Here is a 23,177-nt window from a genome sequence, read left to right on the forward strand (position 1 = left end):
ATTGCGGAAATTGCTCAGTTCTGCTATGGGTCAAGATTCATGACAATAAACGCCATCCGCTGATTCCTCGCCTCTTGTCCTTTTCAACATTTTTGGTCCTCCTCTCTGACCTTCTCCAATGAGTTATGAGCAGGAGGTGAGAAATCAAGGAAAGACGAGCCCTCTTTTCTACATCCCCTACTGTATAGACATAGACTGACTCCTATTGGGGCAGCAGGTAGCCTAGAGCTTTGGGCCAGTAACCGGAAGGTTGCTGGATCGAATCCCCGAGCTGACAAGTTAAAATGTCCTTCTGCCCTGAACAAGGAAGATAACCCACTGTTCCCCAGTAGGCCGTCATTGTAAATAAGAATTTGTTCTTAATTGACTTGCCGAGTTAAATTAAAAATATCCTCCCCTCCCTATGTTACATTACACCCATGTGCATGTCTCCATCTCGTGTGTGTGACATTTCTGAAGTTATTCTTTCACTGTGAGTCAGTGTGTGTGTGTGTGCACTCACTCGTTGTGCATGCATTCCTCATTGAAAGGCACATCCTCTATCAGCACAGCAGAATGTGTGGTGAAGAAAATACCTAACATTGCCTAAGGAGAGAATCTGATTATTGCTAGGTTGCAAATGACTTACTGTGATGACATGACTATTCTAAAACAAACATGGATGTGATGAGCAGAACAAAAGCCTAAAGGGAAATTAAACCTCACAATGAGATTTCCTTTGATAACAAACACCTGTAACAGAGCTAAATCACTTCTATGCTTGCTTCAAGGCAAGCAACACTGAGGCATGCATGAGAGCGTCAGCTGTTCCGGACGACTGTGTGATCACGCTCTCCGTAGCCGACGTGAGTAAGACCTTTACACAGGTCAACATACACAAGGCTGCGGGGCCAGGCGGATTACCAGGACATGTGCTCCGGGCATGTGCTGACCAGCTGGCAGGTGTCTTCACTGACATTTTCACCCTCTCCCTGTGAGTCTGTAATACCAAATATGTTTCATGCAGACCACCATAGTCCCTGTGCCCAAGAACACTAAGATAACCTGCCTAAATGACTACCGACCCGTAGCACTCACATCTGTAGGTATGAAAGGCTGGTCATGGCTCACATCAACACCATTATCCCAGAAACACTAGACCCACTCCAATTTGCATACCGCACCAACAGATCCACAGATGACGCAATCTCTATTGCACTCCACACTGCCCTTTCCCACCTTGACAAAAGAAACATCTATGTGAAAATGTTATTCATTGACTACAGCTCAGCATTCAACACCAAAGTGCCCTCAAAGCTAATCACTAATTGAAGGAACATGGGACAAAACAACTCTCTCTGCAACTGGATTCTGAACTTTCTGAGGAAGATAACAACACATCCGCCATGCTGATCCTCAACACAGGGGTCCCTCAGGGGTGGGTGCTCAGTCCCATCCTGTACTCCCTGTTCACTCATGACTGCATGGCCAAACACAACTCCAACACCATCATCAAGTTTGCAGATGACACAACAGTGGTAGGCCTGATCACCGACAACGATGAGACAGCCTATAGGGAGGAGGTCAGAGACCTGGCCGTGTGGTGCCAGGACAACAACCTCTCCCTCAACGTGATCAAGACAAAGGAGATGATTGTGGACTACAGGAAAAAGAGGATCGAGCACGCCCCCATTCTCATCGACGGGGCTAAGACCTTCAAGTTCCTTGGTGTCCACATCTCCAACAAACTATCATGGTCCAAACACACTAAGACAGTCATGAAGAGAGCACGACAAAATCTATTCCCCCTCAGGAGACTGAAAAGATTTGGCATGGGTCCTCAAATCCTCAAAAGATTCTACAGCTGCACCATCGAGAGCATCCTGACTGGTTCCATCACTGCCTGGTATGGCAACTGCCCGGCCTCCGACCGCAAGGCACTACAGGGGGTTGTGCGTACTGCCCAGTACATCACTGGGGCCAAGCTTCCTGCCACCTAGGACCTCTATACCAGGCGGTGTCGGAGGATGGCCCTAAAAATTGTCAAAGACCCCAGCCATAGACTGTTCTCCTTGCTACAGCACGGCCTAGGTACCGGAGCGCCAAGTCTAGGTCCAAAAGGCTTCTTAACAGATTCTACCCCCAAGCCATAAGACTCCTGAACAGCAAATCAAAGGGCTACCCAGACCCCTTTTTTACACTGCTGCTACTATCTGTTCATTATCAGTGCATAGTCACTTTAACTCTACCTACATGTACATATTACCTCAATTACCTTGACTAACCGATGCCCCCGCACACATTGACTCTGTACCGGTACCCCCTGTATATAGCCTCACTATTGTTATTTTACTTCTGCTGTTTAATTATTTGTAATTTGAATTTCCATTTTTTACTACCCACTTATTTTTACTTAACTTCTCAAAGCCTTGTTGGTTAAGGGCTTGTAAGTGAGCATGTGACAATTCAAATGTGATTTGTGGGAACACCTTCAAGACTGTTGGAAAAGCATTCCTCGTGTAGCTGGTTGGGAGAATACCAAGAGTGTGCAAAGCTGTCATCAAGGCAAAGAGTGGCTACTTTGAAGAATAACAAATATATGTAACATGTTCGACCACACAATCCCGCACAGTAGGTGGTGGTATGCACAAACAAAATGTGCGTCGTGATACCAAAGAAGAATCACAAACACGTGGTGTGAATTTTGGACCAATCAGCATTTGGGATTTATTAGCGCACGTTAAATCTTGCGTTTGTCCACATTGTCATTTGTGTACGTCATTTATTTTTAGCTACACATTTCTGATTATTGCAACAACAAAAACATAAGATCCGTTTTAACACAATTCACAGGCTCACTGAAAACAATTGAGGACTGCAGACAAAAATATAAATATTGTAAGACGTGGACGAAGTTGGTATTTGTATTAACCGCTGAGCCTGCAGTGCAAGCAGGCTAACTAACCTGAAGCGTAGCTGAAGCCTAGCTTCTCTAAACGGCATTATTCACAGGAAAATCTGCATCTGTTCAGCAACTACAAAAAGAAAAATGACTTCAGCCTCAACGAAGGTAGGTTATTCTCACGTTTTGATTTTAGCCGTATATTTTGCTGTTAGCTAGGTCCTGCACAAATCTAGCTCATGTTAGCTACCTAACGTCGTCAGCTAACAAGCGAATTCGAATGGCAGCCATGTAACCGCTATTTAAGCTCACATGGGTTATTCCAAAGATACATTTGCATTTTACTGTCTTTCCTATACCAGGCAACTGAACTTTTTGAAGGAAGAAAAAAAACATTATTCGTGTTATAAGTCAAGCACCCAGGACGTGGCTGAATGTTGTCAATGTCATGCATGAACTTTTCTCACTTCCATGTGTACTTACTTTGTATGGAAGCTACCACACGAAGGCGCTGTCTGCATGAAGGAAAACCCCTCATTAATGATCTCTTAAAATAAAGATTACGGCATTGCAACCGTACAAAACACCAATGCTGGATAAAATGGACTAATCCTGTTTTGATATTATTCCAACAAATCAATCTTTGTCACATGCGTAGACCTTACCGTGAAATGCTTACACGCCCTTAACCAACTGTGCAGTTCAAGAAGAGCTAAGAAAACAAACTAAAGTAACAACAAAACAATAACGAGGCTGCTATATACAGGGGGTACCGGTACTGAGTCAGTGTGTGGGGGTTAGTTGAGGTAATTTGTACATGTAGGTAGGTAGGTAGGTAGGTAGGGGTGAAGTGACTATGCATAGATAAACAGTGAGTAGCAGCATTGTACAAAACAATTTGATTAATTGTTCAGTAGTTTTGTGGCTTGGGGGGTAGGAGCTGTTAAGGAGCTTTTTTGTTCTGGACTTGGTGCTCTGGTATCGCTTGACGTGCGGTGGCAGAGAAAAGTCTGTGACTGGAGTCTGACAATTTTATGGGCTTTCCTCTGACACCGCCTATTATATAGGTCCTGGATGTACTGGGTCATATGATGTACTGGGCCATATGCACTACCCTCTAGGGCCTTGCGGTCAGATGCCAAGCAGTTGCCATACCAGGCGGTGATGCAACCGGTCAGGATGCTCTCAATGGTACAGTCAAAAGGTTCTACAGCTGGGGACTCATGCCAAATCTATTCAGTCGCCTGAGGGGGAAAACGTTTTGTTGTTCCCTCTTCAAGACTGTCTTTGGACTAGGGGTTTGGACTAGGGGTTGACCAATTATGATTTTTCAACACTAATACCGATTATTGGAGGACCAAAACAGCCGATACCGATTAATCGGCCAATTTAAAAAAATATATATGTTTATATTTTTTTTAATTAAAATTTTAAACATTTATTTGTAATAATGACAATTACAACAATACTGAATTAACACTTATTTTAACTTAATATAATACATCAATAAAATCAATTTAGCCTCAAGTAGATAATGAAACATGTTCAATTTGGTTTAAATAATTCAAAAACAAAGTGTTGGAGAAGAACGTAAAAGTGCATAGTGTGTTACTGATGGTAGTTATTACTTATTTTCCAACATAATTTGCAAATAAATGCATTAAAAATCCTACAATGTGATTTTCTGACTTTTTTTTTCTCATTTTGTCTGTCATAGTTGAAGTGTACCTATGATGAAAATTACAGGCCTCATCTTTTTAAGTGGGAGAACTTGCACAATTGGTGGCTGACTAAATACTTTTTTGCCTCACTGTATGCTTGTATGCTCAGTCAGATTATATGCAACACAGGACACGCTAGATAATATCTAGTAATATCATCAACCATGTGTAGTTAACTAGTGATTATGATTGATTGTTTTTTATAAGATGAGTTTAATGCTAGCTAGCAACTTACCTTGGCTTACTGCATTTGCGTAACAGGCCTCCTTGTGGAGTGCAATGAGAGAGAGGCAGGTCGTTATTGTGTTGGACTAGTTAACTGTAAGGTTGCAAGATTGGATCCCCCAAGCTGACAAGGTTATCCCACCGTTCCTAGGCCGTCATTGAAAATAAGAATGTGTTCTTAACTGACTTGCCTAGTCAAATAAAGATTAAATAAAGGTGTAATTTTTGTTTTAAAAAATTGGCAAATCGGCGCCCAAAATACCGATTTCCGATTGTTATGACAACTTGAAATCGGCCCTAATTAATCGGCCATTCCGATTAATCAGTCGACCTCAGTTGGTATGCGCATGGATTGAGTGCACATCCTGGTAATCCGTCTGGCCCCACGGATTTGTGAATCTTGACCTGTTTTTAACGGTTTTGCACACATCGGCTACCGAGAGCGTTATCACACAGGTGCACTCTGCATGCTTCAGTGTTGCTGGCCTCGACGCAAGGATAAGACATTTAGCTCGTCTGGTACACTGGGCTGCTCGCGTCTGGGTTTCCCTTTGTAGTCCGTAAAAGTTTTCAACAAGGCATTGCCTTGTAATACAGTTGATCATACAGTGCATTTGGGTTTCTTTACAGCCTTATTCTAAAATTGATTAAATACAATCAATCTACACACAACCCATAATGATACAGCGTTAAGTAAAAAAATATATAAAAAATGTTTAAACCCATTTTATTTACATAGGTAATCAGACCCTTAGCTATGAGACTCGAAATTGACCTCAGGTGCATCCTGTTTCCATTGATCATCCTTGGGATGTTTCTACAACTTGATTGATGTCCACCTGTGGTAAATTCAATTGATTGGACATGATTTGGAAAGGCACACACCCGTCTATATAAGATCCCACAGTTGACCGTGCATGTCAGAGAAGAAACCAAGCCATGAGTTCGAAGGAATTGTCTGTAGAGCTCAAAGACAGGATTGTGTTGGCACAGATCTGGGGAATGGTACTCTAACATTTCTGCAGCATTGAAGGTCCCCATGAACACAGTGGCCTCCATTCTTAAGTGGAAATAGTTTGGATCTACCAGGCCTTTGTTAAGAGTGGCCAGACGGAAGCCACTCTTCAGTAAAAGGCACAACAGCCCGCTTGGAGTTTGCCAAAAGGCACATAAAGGACTCTCAGACCATGAGAAACCGGATTCTCTGGTCTGATGATTGAACTATTTGGCCTGAATCCCAAGCGTCACGTCTGAAGGAGACCTGGCACCATCCCTAAGGTGAATCACGGTGGTGGCAGCATCATGCTGTGGGGATGTTTCTCAGCGGCAGGGACTGGGAGACTAGTCGGGATCGAGGGAAAGATTAACAGAGCAAAGTACAGAGAGATCCTTAATGAAAACCTGCTCAGGACCTCTGACTGGGGTGACGGTTCACCTTTCAACAGGACAACAACCCTAAGCACACAGCGAAGACGCAGAAGTGGCTTCTGGACAAGTCTCTGAATGTCCTTCAGTGAACCAGCCAGAGCCCGGACTTGAACCCAAACATCTCTGGAGAGTCCTGAAAATAGCTGTGCAGCAACACTCACCATCCAACCTGACAGTGCTTGAGAGGATCTGCAAAGAAGAATGGGATAAACTCGACTACAGCTTGTAGCGTCAAACCCAAGAAGACTCGGCTGTAATCGCTGCCAAAGGTGCTTTACTAAAGTACCGTGTGAAGGGTCTGAATACGTATGTAAATGTTATTATTAAAAAATAAAATGTCTAATCCTGTCTTTGCTTTGTCATTATGGGGTATTGTGTGTACAATGAGGAATAAGGCTAATGTAACAATGTGGAAAGACCTTAGCTACTGTCTCAAAAGAAAATAGGATAATTCAAAGGTATTGATTTATGTGTTTTCTGCTTTAATTTTCAAGGTTGGGGAGATCTTCTCAGCAGCAGGAGCTGCTTTCACCAAGTTAGGGGAGCTGACCATGCAACTGCACCCCGTAGCTGACTCCAGTCCCGCAGGGTGAGAATACACACACCAAGTTACAGATAGAGATAAATATCTGAATCGATTATGTAGAGTTCTAAAATCAGACTAAACTTGGAAGTCTACTGATCATGACTTTAATTTCTGGGCTTGTGTCACTTGTAGCACACTGTACACATTACAATGATATGTGCTCCATCTTGAATATCCCTGCCAAGAAGTCATTCTGAGGAAACGCTGTTGCGTCATTATTACCAGAAAGCACTCGTCACCCGCCCACGCCATGTCCACTCTCTTTTCGTCTCTGGCCGCGTTCAAGGACATCAATCGCTGATCACCAACTGACCAGACTAATCTACAAATTCATAATGTGTCATTATTTAGGACGCTAGGTCATTTGTAGATCTGTGCAACTGCAATGTAGTCTAGTGGATCTGAAACGCCCTGTGTGTCGTTGCAGAGCTAAGTGGACGGACACTGAGATTGGGCAGCTGAGATCGGCCGTGGTGAGGTTTGGTGATGACCTGAACTCCCTCAGCGCTGTTATCAAGGAACGCACCGTGTAAGGCACCCCCCCTGGTCTCTTTTCATTCCTAATGGCCCTCTATCATTGTAGTCCTTCACCCGGTCTTGGTCTCTTACCCCTTGTATCTCTCTACTTCGCTCCATTCGCGTCTGGGTGACGTGTCCAATGAGATGTTTTCAGAGGTAGCTCTAAAGCAATAGAAAGATAGTCTATCAGTGACACAAGCCCTGATGAGCTAAACCATCACTAGATCTAAAATATTGCATTCAGATCTATTTACTCACACATGCATTGTACTATCCACCTGCTAGTGCTAAAGATCTATCAATTCATGATGGTTTACTTAAAAAAAAAAAAATTGACAGGTTGCTGGTTTAATTACCACCGCTAACCTCATCCTACCTTGTCTCCTCTTTCCAAAGGGTCCAGATTAAAAGTACAGTGAAGAGGAAGCTCTATGACGAGACTGGGATGCCCATTTCCACCGACTCCCCAAAAAAGACCGCCAAGAAGACTGCTGTTACCATGGCCACCACGGCAACCCCAACTGTCATTGCTGTGCCGACCTCACAGGTTGTCATGAAGGCAGGTGTCCAGGGAAATGTGACTCTGGCCATTCCCACCATGAAGAAACAGAAGTCTGCAGGTGAGTGGGGATGGATGAAGGAAGGAATCAATCAATACATTTTGTAGTTGCCATCTTGGTAATGATTTCTAATCAGTCCCACCTTCAGCTTTTTTTTTTTTTACCTCAATATTGAAAGGATTATTTTTCAACAAAATATGTGCAATGCAATTAGACAAGTCCTTGCAGATCAAATTGAATAGTTTTAACTGTAAATATGTAGTCTGTCTATATTTCAAACAATAGGATAAAGAAAAATACTTAGCTCTTCCTGCCTGTGTGTTCCAGCAGATGTGACTCTGAGTGCTCTGAATGACTCTGACGTCAACTCTGACCTGGTAGACATAGAGGGACTGGGAGAGGGATCCAACTCCAAGAAACTCAACTTCGATCAGGGTGAGAGAGAACGGGCTTATTTTGACTACTATCTAGTGATAATGCACAGCCTTTGCTATTGCCCGAATGAGGGGAAACCAATAATTATTGGTCTTCAAGACAGGAATCAAGAACTCTCCGGGAAGAAGAAAGGTGGGGGTGTATGTTTCATGATCAAACACTCATGGTGTGATTGTGATTAACATACAGAAACTAAAGTCCTTTTGTTCACCCGACCTAGAATACTACAATCAAATGCCGACCGTATTACCTCCCAAGAGAATTCTCTTCTGTCATAATCACAGCCCTGTATATTCCCCCTCAAGCTGATGCCACAATGGTCCTAAAATAACTACACTGGACTTTATGCAAACTGGAAACTATATTTATTGTAGCTGGTGATTTTAACAAAGCAAATTTGAGGAAAACGCTGGTCAAACTTGGGTAGCGTTTTCCTCAAATTTGCTAACACATTGACCATTGACTGCAGTATTTGCGCTGGTAAAACTTTGGACCACTGTCACTCAACTTTTCGAAATGCCTACAAGGCCCTCCCCCCACACATTCTTCGGCAAATCTGATCACGACTCCATTTTGCTCCTCCCTTCCTATAGGTAGAAACTCAAGCAAGAAGTACCCGTGTTAAGGTCTATTCAACAATCGGAATCCATGCTTCAAGATTGTTTTGATCACGCGGACTAGGATATGTTCCGGGTAGCCTCTGAGAATAACATTGACGGATACACGGATAACCATGACGGAGTATATCAGGAAGTGTATAGGAGATATTGTACCCACTGTGACTTAAAACCTACTCAAACCAGAAACTGGATGGATGGCAGCATTCGCACAGAACTGAAAGTGCGAACCACAGCATTTAACCATGGCAAGTGACTGGGAAAATGTAAGGCAAACAGGCAAAACGTCAGTACAGAGACAAAGTGGAGTCTCAATTCAACGGCTCAGAAATGAGACGTACAGTTGAAGTCGGAAGTTTACATACACTTAGATTGGACTCATTACAGCTCATTTATCAACCACTCAACAAAATTCTTGTTAACAAACTATAGTTTTGGCAAGTCGGTTAGGACATCTACTTTGTGCATGACAAGTAATTTTTCCAACTATTGTTTAGACAGATTATTTCACTTAATTCACTGTATCACAATTCCAGTTGGGCAGAAGTTAACATACACTAAGTTGACTGCCTTTAAACACTTTGGAAAATTCCAGAAAATGTCATGGCTTTAGAAGCTTCTGATAGACTAATTGACATCGTTTGAGTCAATTGGAGATGTGGATGTATTTCAAGCCCTACCTTCAAACTCAGTGCCTCTGCTTGACATCATGAGAAAATCAAAATAAATCAGCCAAGATCTCAGAAAAAATATTGTAGACCTCCACAAGTCTGGTTCATCCTCGGGAGCAATTTCCAAATGCCTGAAGGTACCACGTTCATCTGTACAAACAATAGTACGCACGTATAAACACCATGGGACCACGCAGATGTCATACCGCTCAGGAAGGAGACGCGTTCTGTCTCCTAGAGATGAACGTACTTTGGTGTGAAAAGTGCGAATCAATCCCAGAACAACAGCAAAAGACCTTGTGAAGATGCGGGAGACAACAGGTACAAAAGTATCTATATCCACAGTAAAACGAGTCCTATATCGACATAACCTGAAAGGCCGCTCAGCAAGGAAGAAGCCATTGCTCCAAATCAACCATTAAAAAAGCCAGACTATGGTTTGCAACTGCACATGGGGACAAAGATCGTACTTTTTGGAGAAATGTCATCTGGTCTGATGAAACAAAAACAGAATGGTTTGGCCATATAGACCATTGTTATGTTTGGAGGAAAAGGGGGGATGCTTGCAAACTGAAGAACACCATCCCAACTGTGAAGCACGGGGGTGGCAGCATCATGTTGTGGGGGTGCTTTGCTGCAGAGGGGACTGGTGCACTTCACAAAATAGATGGCATCATGAGGAAGTTAAATTATGTGGATATATTGAAGCAACATCTCAAGAGTCAGGAAGTTCAAGCTTGGTTGCAAATGGGTCTTCCAAATGGACAATGACCCCAAGCATACTTCCAAGCATACTTTGTGGAAAAATGGCGTAATGACAACAAAGTCAAGGTATTGGAATGGCATCACAAAGCTCTGACCTCAGTCCTATAGAACATTTGTGGGCAGAACTGGAAAAGCGTGTTCTAGCAAGGAGGCCTACAAACCTGACTCAGTTACACCAGCTCTGTCAGGAGGAATGGGCCAACATTCACCCAAATTATTGTGGGAAGCTTGTGGAAGGGTACCTGGAATGTTTGACCCAAGTTAAACAATTTAAGGGCAATGCTACCAAAAACGAATTGAGGGTATATAAACGTATGACCCACTGGGAAGGTGATGAAAGAAATAAAAGCTGAAATGAATTCTGAATTCTATTATTCTGACATTTCACTTTCTTAAAATAAAGTGGTGATCCTAACTGACCTAAAACAGAGTTTTTACTAGGATTAAATGTCAGAAATTGTGAAACTGAGTATAAATGTATTTGGCCAAGGTGTATGTAAACTTCAGACTTCAACTGTATGTGGCAGGGTCTACAGACAATCACGGACTACAAAGGAAAAACCAGCCATGTCGCGGACATCGTCTTGTTTCCGGACAAGCTAAACACCTTCGCCCGCTTTGAGGATAAAACAGTGCCACCTACACGGCCCGTTACCAAGGACTGTGGGCTCTCCTTCCCTGTGGCCGACGTGAGTAAGACATTTTAAGCGTGTTAACCCTCGCAAGGCTGCCGCCCCAGACGGCATCCCTAGCCGCGTCCTCAGAGCACACACAGACCAGCTGGCTGGAGTGTTTGTACTAGTGATACACCAATGACATTTTTGGCCGATACCGATATCCAATATTTTCCTTGCCAAAAAAAAAACCAATACCGATATTTACAATTTGTGGCCTTTTAAGCATTCTAGTACAGTTAACTATTGTAACTATAATGGGTTACAGAGTTAATGTTTAAGTTAATTAATTGAGCTGTATCTAAAGATATTTTCTTTACAGCTTACATATGTAATTGTATTAGAATTTGTGCGTTTGAGATTGAGAGAACTACATACATTTTTTTGTTGTATTGGATTACGCTTTTACTGCAAGTTCCAGAATGCCTTGCGACAGGAAGTAGAGAGAACGCGCAAGTTATGTACAAGTGATTATCTTGACTTTCGCTAGCAACTTTCTGTTATTGTTTTGTAGAATCTAATGTTGTTAAATTTAACGCAAACAAGTAGTATTACTAAAAGAAGCTTTCATTTCAAACCCGACGTCCCGAGTCATTACTTTGAAGATAGTTATTCTATATTTTGGTGCCGAAACCCGGGAAAAGTATGAGCTGCGACAAAGATTGTAGGGATGAAGCGGCTGAGGAGGCATGAAGCAGAAAGAATGAGACGAAAGCGGGGTACCATTTTGAGGTGCCACAACACGAATTTTGAATCAGATTGATGTGGAAATAACCCAGTCAAATTTGGATACCGATCACTTGAGTACATTGTTGAAATTTCTATCGGCTAAGGAGGACAGCTTGTTTGAACTTGATCGTGGAATTGAACAGTTAACGCCATTGGACGGATTGGAAGCGAAGATTGCATGCACGGAGGATTACAAAGAGCGCGTTATCATGCTGAAGAGCCGTGCATAACGAGTGATCAAGAAAAAACAGGACCTCAATCCACTACCAGCACGGGTGGATGACGCTAACTCAAACAGATCAGAGACAATCAGTAAGGCTACCAAAGTTGATTATTGAGAAATACTATGGAGATGTCAGTATGTGGCAGGAGTTGGAGCCCGCTATTCACAACAATGATTCACTGTGTAATAAAGAGAAGTTTACCTATCTCACTGGACCAGCTGCAAAGGCAATAGCAGGACTGATGCTAACAGACAGTAACTATGATGATGCAATCGCTCTGCTCGAGCAGATTTGGAAGGAAAGCTCTTGTGATTAGTGCTCACATGTCAAAGTTGCTGAATCTCACTCCTGTGAAGAAATCCTGACCTAAAATGCATTGAGGCAGCTATAAGATGAATGTGAAATTCAGATTAGAAGCTTGGAATCACTGGGTGTAGTGTCAGAAACCTATGGAAGCCTACTATGCCCAATCTTACTGCAGATGATTCCAGAGGACATAGCTCTTGAATATAGTCGTCAGAGGGGAGTAGATGATGAATGGAAAGTGGCTGAGATCGTCGGAAGTGGCTGAGATCGTCAGAAGGAGGTTCAGAGCAGGGAGAGAGCACTACAAATGACAAGATCATGCAACCAACAGAAAGAGGGCAAACCATGGAACAAGTCATGCTCCTCCGATGAAATAAACAAAAAGACCCAACATGCCATCTGCTGCGGCAATGCACACAGCCAGCCAGAAGGAACAAAACTGTCTATTCTGTGACAGTGCAGAACACAAATCAGAAAACTGCCCTGACCACAATATTGCTACACGTAAAAGAGAAACTAAAGAAAATGGGAAGATTCTTTGTATGTTTAGGACAGAAACGCATAGCAAAGTTCTGTAAAGTCAAAGATGTGTCATGTGGAAGCAGACATCACATTGCTGTGTGTACCGGTAAGAGTGAGGTGCAACCCCCTACTGTTTCTGCAGATGCTGTTGTTTCCTCAGTTATTCCCCATTCAGTGAATATGAAACCAGATGGACAGAACACTGTTGCTACAAATGGCAAGGGCATGAGTAGAAGGCCCATCGGGCAGGAAGATAGCTCGTTGCTTACTAGATGGAGGCAGTCAGAAGCTTCATACATGAAAACCTTGTGAAGGGCTTGAAGCTACCAGTAATCAGACGAGGCACTCACTCACTCATCACACGTTTGGCTCCTCTGCTCTAGCAACGTCCCAACGCAACACAGTGAAAGTAATCTTGGAGTATGTCTGGAAGAAACCGCAGAAGAGAGAGGCAATTGAAACCCCACAAGTGTGCACAGCTGTGATGAAGGTTCCTGGTGAACAGATTCAACATGAGCTCAATAGAAAGGGACTGCAGCTTGCAGACTTTCCAGGAGATGACTGATCCTGAACTCTCTGTCCTGATAGGAGCAGACTACTACTGGCAGATAGTATCAGGCAGAGTGGAGCGACTGACTTAGACGCTGGTTGCTTTAGAGAGCACATTTGGTTGGTTGGTGCAGGGACCAGTGTCCATGTCAAGTGTTGCTGAGGCAACATGATGTTCATCCCACTTGAAGACAAACTAGTCTCCAAACAACTACATGCATTCTGGGTCTGGATATTATAAGCGAGAAAACACAGAACCCAGAGGGAAACGAGGCTCTACAGAGGTTCGAGGAAACGACCACCTTCAAAGATGGACGATATCACGCGGAGTTGCCATGGAAACGAGAAATGCCAGTACTCCAAGACAACTATAGAATCGCCAAGAAACGGTCTGAAGAAAAGACTGAAGAAGGATGTGACGTTGTACAGCAGATACAATGAAGTAGTAGAGAACTACTTACAACAGGATATGGCAGAGGACGTTCCCAAAGACAACACATCAAGCGCAGACAACGTAAAATACTACTTACCTCACTATGCAGTACTCCGAGAAGATTAGGTGATGACAAAACAGTGGTGTTTGATTCCTCGTCCCATGAAGATGGCTGTCCATCCCTCAATGACTGTACTCACAGGACCTAACCTGAATCCGGATCTGCTCAGCATTCTGATAAAGTTCAGACTACATGAGATCGCATTCATGGCAGACATCAAGAAGGCTTTCCTGCGGATATCCCTAGCAGAGAGACGCCGTGAGATTCCTATGGCTCACAGGCCCACCAAGGAGAGAAAATGAAGAGGAGCTGCGCGTGCTGAGGATGAAAAGTGGTATTTGGAGCTTCCCCAAATCCATTCTTGCTGGCAGCTACAATCAGGAAGCACCTGAAACAATATGAAACAGAACAACCATAAGTTGCAGAGATATTGAGAGAATCACTATGTAGATGACTTCATTGCAAGTTCACGCAATGTTGAAGAGGTTTACCTTGTGACATCAACTGCAAAGCGAATGCTGTCGATTGCAGGCATGGACCTCTGCAAGTGGATGACCAACTCTCCTGAACTGAAAACAAAATGGGAGAAGAGTACAACAACTGACCACCCGTTGACGCTAGAAACAAGTAGTGCTGAAGGTTTTAGGTTTAGTATGGAGACCGGAAACCGATTACTTTGTTTGACCTCAGGCCGCTACTGAGCATTCTAAAGAAAAGAGAAAACGTGTTCTGCAGTTGTCTGCACGTATCTTCGACCCTCTTGGTTTTCTGACCCACTTCACCATCAGGATCAAATGCATGTTCCAGGAAATGTGGGAGAGGGGACGAAGAATTACCACCTGATCTGACACGAGAATGGCAACAGTGGTGTCCAGAACTACCCCAGTTACACCAGCTCGCCATACCAAGTTGGTACAGAACAGACATGCGGCCACAGAACAGCCACACCTTGAAACTACACGTGTTCTGTGATGCAAGTGAAAGGGCTTACGGTGCAGTAGCTTACTTGCAAGGTGAATCACAAGACCGGGAAATAACGACAAGTCTAGTCGCATCCAAGTCCAGGGTAGCCCCACTCAAGAAAATGACACTGCCACGCCTGGAGCTCATGGGAGCTGTGATTTGGAGTGAGACTAGCAAACAACCTGATGACCACACTGAAAATGGAAGAAAAACAGATCAAAATGTGGACAGACTCGATGATTGTGCTGCATTGGATTTGCAGCTCAGCTCAGAAATGGAAACCGTTTGTCGAACAGAGTGACAGAGATCCAGTCCTTGACCAATCCAGAGTCATTGTCACATATTGAAGGGAAAACTAATCCAGCCGACCTCCCTACAAGATGACAAACTGTTTGAAACTTGACACAGAGCCAGCTATGGTGGAATGGACCCAGAATTCTGACATCACCCAATCAGTCCGAGGAGACTTGATGATAACAAGGTTCCAGAAGAGGTAAATACAGAACTCAAGTCCAGTCGCCAGGTTACTGTACAACTCGCAGCAAACAGCACAGACATCACTGAACTTGTGTTGGAGCTTGAAAGGTACAGCAAACTGAAAAGAGTGTTCAGAGTCACCTCCTGGATAAAGAGATTCATAGCCAATGCTCGTACAAACAAAGATGAAAGGTGAACTGACTGCTGATGAACTGTTCGATGCAGAAAGTACTGGATCATGGTAACACAACAACAGAGTTTCGGACAGGAGATCAAACTACTGAAGGCAGGAAAAAGCCTAAATAATGACTGTAAAATCAGAGAACTGAAACCGTTCTTGGACGAACACGAACTACTCAGTGTAGGAGGAAGACTGCAACAGTCCAACTTCACATTCAGAGAGCAGCACCCATGGGTTCTGCCCAACAAGTACAGATACTCAGAAATGCTGATACAGTACCACCATGAGAAGGTGATGCATTCTGGAGCAAGAGACACTCAAGTACAAATCAGAGCGATACTGGATCTTGCGTGCTAGGCAGCTAGTCAAGAGCACAGTGGCAAGAGTTTCAATGCCTGAGCCGGACAGCAGGTCACTGCGCCTTTACCAAAAGACAATAACTGAATCCCCACCATTCGAAGTCACAGGTGTGGATTTTGCAGGACCGCTCTGTGAAAGAAAATGGTTATGTGAAGAAGTCCTATATTGCACTGTTCACTTGTGCTGTAACCAGAGCAGTGTATTTGGAACTGGTCTCAGATCAGTCAGAGACATTCCTGTTAGCTCTAAAAATATGAATCACAAGGAGAGGATTATGCAAGGTAATCTAATCAGACTATGCAAAAAACGTTCAAGAGAGCTAATCAGGGCTTGAAAGAGCTGTGGAAAGGCAATCGAAGAGCCCCAACTCTTGGCGTTCTTCTCAGAAATGGGCATCACCTGGAGATTCATCGCCGAGCGAGCAGCCTGGTGGGGCGGATTCTGGGAGAGACTCGTCAGGTCAGAGAAAACATCCCTGAGAAAGGTTCTTGGGAGAGCTTCACTCAACTTTGAAGAGATATGCACAGTCCTGACAGAGGTTGAAGCTATCCTAAATTCTATGCCTCTGACCTTCATGCACAATGAAGTGGATGAACCACAACCCCTGACCTCAGCACACTTCCTGATGGGTAAAATACTAACCTCTTTGACGCCCAAGCCATTTCCAGCTGACACTCCACACCCAACGCTAAACAAAGGAGGAAATGACACGCAGATGGAAGTACAGGCAGAGACTTGTGACCAGCTTCTGGAACAGTTGGCGAAGAGACTACTTGCTGGATCTAAAGTCAGCACACCGCTGTGACACACCACAGCCCACCCCACTGAAAGTGGGTGACGACGTACTCATTGGAGAAGATGACACACCCAGACAAACCTGAACACAAGGAAAGATTGAGGAACTGTTTCCAGGCCGAGATGGCCTAGTTAGGTCATGTTCAGTTCGTACTACTTCAGGGACTTTGTTGAGCCCTATTCAGTTGATATACTGCCTAGAGATTTAGATGAACACAGTTGGTCATCGGGGGGGGAGGATGTTCTAACGTTAATGGGTTACAGAGTTAATGTTTAAGTTAATTCATTGAGCTGTATCTAAACTTTTTCTTTACAGTTTACATATGTAATTGTATTAGAATGTGTGTTGGTGATTGAGACAACTACATACATATTTTTGTGGTATTGGTTTACGCTTTGACTGCAAGTTCCAGAATGCCTTGTGACAGGAAGTAGAGAGAGATCGCGCCAGTTATGTACAAGTGATTCTCCTGACTTTCGCTAGCAACTTTCTTTTGTTTTGTAGAATCTAAAGTTGCTTAATGTAACACGAACAAGTAGTATTACTAAAAGAAGCTTTCATTTCAAACCCGACGTCCCAAGTCTTTACTTTGAAGAAAGTTATAGAATAACTATTTAACACACATACATGGACGCAGCGGTCTAAGGCACTGCATCTCAGTGCAAGAGGCGTCACTACAGTCCCTGGTTCGAATCCAGGCTGTATCACATCCGGCCGTGATTGGGAGTCCCATAGTGCGGCCACAATTGCCAGCGTCGTCATTGTAAATAAGAATTTCTTAACTGACTTGCCTAGTTAAATAAAGGTTACACGCACACCACACTGACCAAAAAGTTATTTTGTTGGCATTTACGTATATCCCCATTACCAGTAAAACATACTCGAAACCTATTTCTTTCACTTACTTGCTCTGCTTTTGTTTAGTCGTTTCATTCTCAACCAGCATTTCTATGGAATGCCGTTTGGGTCTTTGCGTGTCAAAAAAGATATGACATCGGTTTCAGTAGCTAGGTGTCGTCTAAAATAACCCTAATTTATAAGAGTTCTTATTTGATTAATGGTGGCTGGATATCTATGTGAAGCTAGCAACAATAAGGATTAGCTGCAATAGTGGACTTTGCGGTTAGCCTTAGTATAATTATGCCATACTTTTATTTATTTGCATTCATTTGCATTACTGTCAATTACTTTTATTTTGAAGACAAACCTCATTCCACTAATGTGGCTAGCGTCACAACCCGGTGCGGTCGAGCCTCACTAGCCAAATGAAGCTAGCTGGCTGCTTTATAACGTTAGTTTTGGGCAACAGGGTTAAGTTGCTGACTAGCTATTTATTTTCATGAACAGAAGTTCAATTTAAATAGGTAAACAACAAGTGGCAACCTAGCTAATACTTACAAGGATTCCTAAATCATTGCTAAGAATAATGAAACATTGTTTTCAGGCTGGTTGTATTGGTGCTAGCTACCCCAGAAGTTGCGGTTGAGCAAATGATGCTTTGTTACCAACGCGGTATTGTAAACCCATCATTCGTGGCCGGTATTTGATTGTTTGGAGACTTTTGTACAGCTTTGACAGTGCTAGTCTTTTGACACGCAAAAACCCAAACGACCTTCCATAGTATGTATGTCGTGACGCTATTACCGCATAACTCCAGTAGGGCAACATCTGAAAAAATAGCGTGCTTGGTAGTGTGTACCGGTGCTCGACCAGTCGGCGAAAGCCAACATCACCCACGACAGAGAACTGTTGATTGTCAAGGGCAATGAATTCCATTATCTTGGCTTTATTCATTTATTTCACCTTTATTTAACCAGGTAGGCTAGTTGAGAACAAGTTCTCATTTGCATCGGTGACCTGGCCAAGATAAAGCATAGCAATTTGACACATACCACAACACAGAGTTACACATGGAAGAAACAAGTCAATAATACAGTAGAAAAGAAAACAAAAAGTCTATATACAGTGAGTGCAAATGAGGTAAGATAAGGGAGTTAAGGCAATAAATAGGCCATGGTGGAGAAGTAATTACAATATAGCAATTAAACACGAATGGTAGATGTGCAGAAGATGAATGTGCAAGTAGAGATACTGGGGTGCAAAGGAGCAAGATAAATAAATAATGTATGGGGATGAGGTAGGTAGATGGATTTCACATTGGAGTTGCCTCGCTGAAAATGTCTTACTCTTTCAAATGACTGCTCGATCCACACAGCAGACATTGTGAGCTAGTTTAGGAATGCTGTGTTGCACGTATAGCGGCAAATTTCACGTGGCGTCATTACATGTACCTACGTTATATAGGTATGCACATCAGCTTTGCACATCGGCCGATTTCCGATATGATCATTGTTTATTTTTATTGTGCATCCCTAGTGTTTACGGACAATTTCAATCCCTCCCTATCCCATTCTGTCCCCACTTGCTTCAAGATGTCCACCACTGTTCCTGTAACCAAAAAAAGCAAAGCTGACTTAGTAATTTAGTTATCGCACCATAGCACTCACTTGTCATCATGAAGTGCTTTGAGGCTAGTTCAGGATCATATCACCTCTACCTTACCTGACACCCTAGAACAACTTCAATTTGCTTACCACCCCAATAGATCCACAGACGATGCAATCGCACTGCCCTATCCCATCTGAACAAGAGGAATTCCTATGTAAGAATGCTGTTCATTGACTATAACTCAGCATTCAACACCATAGTACACTCCAAGCTTATCATTAAGCTCGGGCCCTGACGGGCTGCCCCCAGGTGGTGATGGTAGGAAACACCTCTGGAAAGCTTCAAGTTCCTCGGCGTACACATCACTCACTATCTGAAATGGTCCACCCAGACGGACAATGTAGTGAAGGCGCAACAGCGCCTCTTCAACCTCAGGAGGCTGAAGAAAATTTGGCTTGGCCTCTAAAACCATCAAACTTTAAGATGCACAATTGAGAGCATCCTGTCAAGCTGTATTACGACCTGGTATGGCAACTGCACCGCTCTCTAGAGGTTGGTGCGATCTGCCCAACGCATCACCGGGTGCAAACTACCTGCCCTCCAGGACACCTACAGTACCCGATGTCACAGGAAGGCCAAAAAGATCATGAAGGACATCAACCACCCGAGCTACTGCATGTTCACCCCGCTATCATCCAGAAGGCGAGGTCAGTACAGGTGCATCAAAGCTGGGACCAAGACAGAAGCAGATTTTCAACCTTCAACTGTTAAATAGCCATCACTAGCCGGCTTCCACCCGGTTACACAGCCCTGCACCTTAAAGGCTGCTGCCCTATACATAGACTTGGAATCCACTAGCCACTTTAATGGGACACATGTCAATTTAATGTTTAAATACTGCTTTACTCATCTCATGTATATACTGTATTATATTGTACTGTATTTTAGTCAATGCCACTGACATTGCCCAATCTAATATTTATATTTCTTAATTACATTATTTTACTTTTAGATGTGTGTATTGTGATTCGTTTTTAGATACTACTGCACTGTTGGAGTTAGGAGCATAAGCATTTTGCTACACCCACAATAACATCTGCTAAATGTGTATGTGACCAATAAAATTGGATTTGAAGCTATTACTATATGAGGGGCAGCATATGTAGCTTAGCAGTTAAGAGTGTTGGGCCAATAACTGAAAGGTTGCTGGTTCGAATTCCAAAGCCCACTAGGTGGGGAAAAAATATTTGTCCCTGTGAGGAAGGTACTCTAAATGAAGTTTTGTCTGCTAAATTAAAAACTGCATAGGAAAAGTCTAAATAAACATGCCATAAATTGATCAAGAAGATATACCTTAGATCTTGTAGAAAATATGCTATAACTGAGTTTGTGGAAAGTCAGTTCTATAATCTTGCCAGAAAGATCCACAATTTTTTCCCAACTAAAATGTTTTTCTTTGCTCCTCTCAGACAACCTGAACCTCGACTCCAGCTTCATTATGAACTCGTGACCTGCCGCCCCTCTCTCGTTGACCAAGATGTTTTCATTAGCACCCTATTTCCTACATAGTGCACTACTTTTGACTGGAGCCTTATGGACCCTGGTCAAATGTAATCCACTAAATAGGGATTAGAGTGCAATTTGAGACGCAGCCCCCGACATCTATGGACAACAGCCGAGATCCTTCAGATTTGATTTGGCGGATCTCTATGGGTGCATCTGAAATGGCACCTTATTCCCTGCTTTTTTTAGCCAAGGCCTATGAGGGGTGCAAATTTCTCTTGCATGAGGAATGTGTTGGATGTAAATAATGGTATTTTTATTTATTCATACATGATTGATTTGTACTACACAAAAAGCTAATGTGCAGAGCTGCATGGCCAAGGACTACAGTGTGTAGATTTTGTCATCTTGGTTTATGTCAACTATATGTGGGATAGGTGGCCCTGCAAATTCCCATTTGACAATGATGCAACTGCAAACTTGTTTCCGGAATCATGTACTTGTGAACCCAGTGTTGAGCTCACCAGTAAATTAAACTGGTATTTGAAAAGCATACTGGATAATATAGATGAACACAATTGTGTCAAAGGACAGGAATTAGTTTAGTGACGTTTTCTGTTTGAAACAGTGGGATTATTTTATTGTTCAAAACATGACCCATGTAATTTTGGGGGGAAATATTTCTCAGTAAGTTACTGACAAACATTTGTAGTTTTATATAGAGGCTTACTCTAAAGACAATCAAATGAACTGTGCGATTTGCTGAATTATGTTGAATAAATTGACAAATTACCAACTAGAATTTAACTTTCAGGAGTCATGTCACTCAATGTGTAGTCTTTATTGAAATTAGATTTTATACAATTAAACACTGGTGGGCACAGTAAGTGTAAAAATAAAAACCACCAAATAGGTGCAGTGATGTTTTAGTGTCAGCCATATTAGTATGGCTCACACCCCTGGAGCAAATTAGGATTAAGTGCCTTTGCACTAGGGCACAGATTTTTCACCTTGTTGGTTTAGGTATTTGAACCAGCAACCTTTTGGTTACTGGCTCAAAGCTCGAACTGCTAGAGTGATTAAATACTAGGGCTGTGAAATCAGGCCAATTTCCAGCCATTTATGCTTACACAATATCCCCAACTTTATAAAACGAAGTAATATATTCAAATTATCACCGACCCTCAATAGTACACATAATGAGGGACAGCCATGGACATAGTACAAATATGCCACTGTAATAGCACTAACACAGGGCTTCTTCTGATAAAACATAACTGAGTAAAATAAAAATGGCAGAATATGAACACAACAGGAATTGATGCCATTTTAGCTCCAGGTTGAGGAGTAGATAAAGATGTATTGTAGACAAGTGTGTGGCTGACTGGAGCAGCACAAGCCATACTGGCAGCCCAGAGAAGGGGCAGCTACCAGTAATGATGTGCTGCTAACGCCAGACACACTGGGGAGAGGAGAGACCATCAGGCTGACTAAAGGAGAGCTCAACAGCCAGGCCAACTGACACACACTTAGAGGGGAGGCCAGCCAGGTCGACCACCCGGCCTTAGTCTGGAGACAGCCCTCCATGCAGACTGACAGGCCTCAGTCACACAGACACCGCATTGGAAGGACCACCAGGCAGACCAAAACCCCTTGGTCCCTCCTACAGTATGCTTGGCTACAGACTAACAGCCTGGCTGGTCAGTAGGACCATCAGGCTCTTCTGGCTGACGCCAAAGGCCTCGCTCCAACATTAGGAAGAGACACCCGTCTGGACTGGCGTCCACACTGTTGAAGTGCTTGCGACAACTGAAAGTTACGTCTTTACCGTCATTTTATGTGTTTTATGGCGCCATATTTTTACACGTTTCACTCCCCACCACAAAGAATTCCCCCTTCAGTGATATATTCAAAAGAAGCTAGCAGCTATTAAACAAACCAAAAGCTTCAGAAAGTATTCACACCACTTGACTTTCTCCACATTTTGTTGTGTTACAGCCAGAATTAAAAATGGATCAAATTGAGATTGTGCATCAGTAGCTTACACACAAACGCACTGCTCGACAGAGACCTTACAGATAATTTAGTGTGGGGTACAGAGATGAGGTAGTCATAAAAAAAAAACCTATTGCACACAGTGAGTCCATGCAATGTCAAAGTGGAATGATAATTATTTATTTTTTATTCATTCAAAGTGAAAAGCTGAAATGTCTTGAGTCAATAAGTGTTCAAACCCCTTTTATGGCAAGCCCAAATAAGTTCAGGAGTAAAAATGTGCTTAACAAGTCACGAGTTGCATGGATAATTGTGTTAACGTGATTTTTTTAATGACTACCTCATCTCTGTAACCCATACATACAGATAAATGTAAGGTCCCCCAGTCGAGCGGTGAATTTCAAACACAGATTCAACCACAAAGACCAGGGAGGAAGCACACCCACTGGTAGATGAGTAAAAAAAATAAAAAGTAAAGCAGGCAATATCCCTTTGAGCATTGTGAACTTTGGGTGGTGCAGTGATACGACCAGTCACTACAAAGAAAC

At 43.0% G+C, this 23,177-nt stretch overlaps 1 protein-coding gene across 11 annotated transcripts; it reads left to right on the top strand.

The window, feature by feature from the left end:
• Nucleotides 1-2,685: 2,685 nt before the first annotated feature.
• On the top strand, nt 2,686-21,441 carry zgc:92664 (BPTF-associated chromatin complex component 1). Of its 11 annotated transcripts, none has more exons than XR_002470093.3 (7): nt 2,691-3,049; nt 6,750-6,844; nt 7,269-7,370; nt 7,757-7,980; nt 8,251-8,355; nt 10,936-11,097; nt 20,601-21,441. XR_002470093.3 is itself a non-coding variant. In XM_021577679.3 (6 exons), exons 1-6 carry the CDS (start codon nt 3,029-3,031, stop codon nt 20,639-20,641), a joined length of 588 nt encoding a protein of 195 aa, XP_021433354.3. In that variant the 5' UTR covers nt 2,686-3,028; the 3' UTR covers nt 20,642-21,441. The 11 variants fall into 11 exon arrangements, 7 of the variants coding, with proteins under 7 accessions (XP_021433354.3, XP_021433356.3, XP_021433357.1 ...); XR_002470092.3 differs by having other exon boundaries at nt 2,698-3,049; nt 8,248-8,355; XM_021577679.3 differs by lacking the exon at nt 10,936-11,097 and having other exon boundaries at nt 2,686-3,049.
• The last annotated feature ends 1,736 nt before the right edge of the window (nt 21,442-23,177 follow it).

This window comes from Oncorhynchus mykiss, chromosome 21, assembly GCF_057628025.1.
Source record: "Oncorhynchus mykiss isolate SJ-2025 chromosome 21, ASM5762802v1, whole genome shotgun sequence".
Taxonomy (NCBI): Eukaryota; Metazoa; Chordata; class Actinopteri; order Salmoniformes; family Salmonidae; genus Oncorhynchus; species Oncorhynchus mykiss.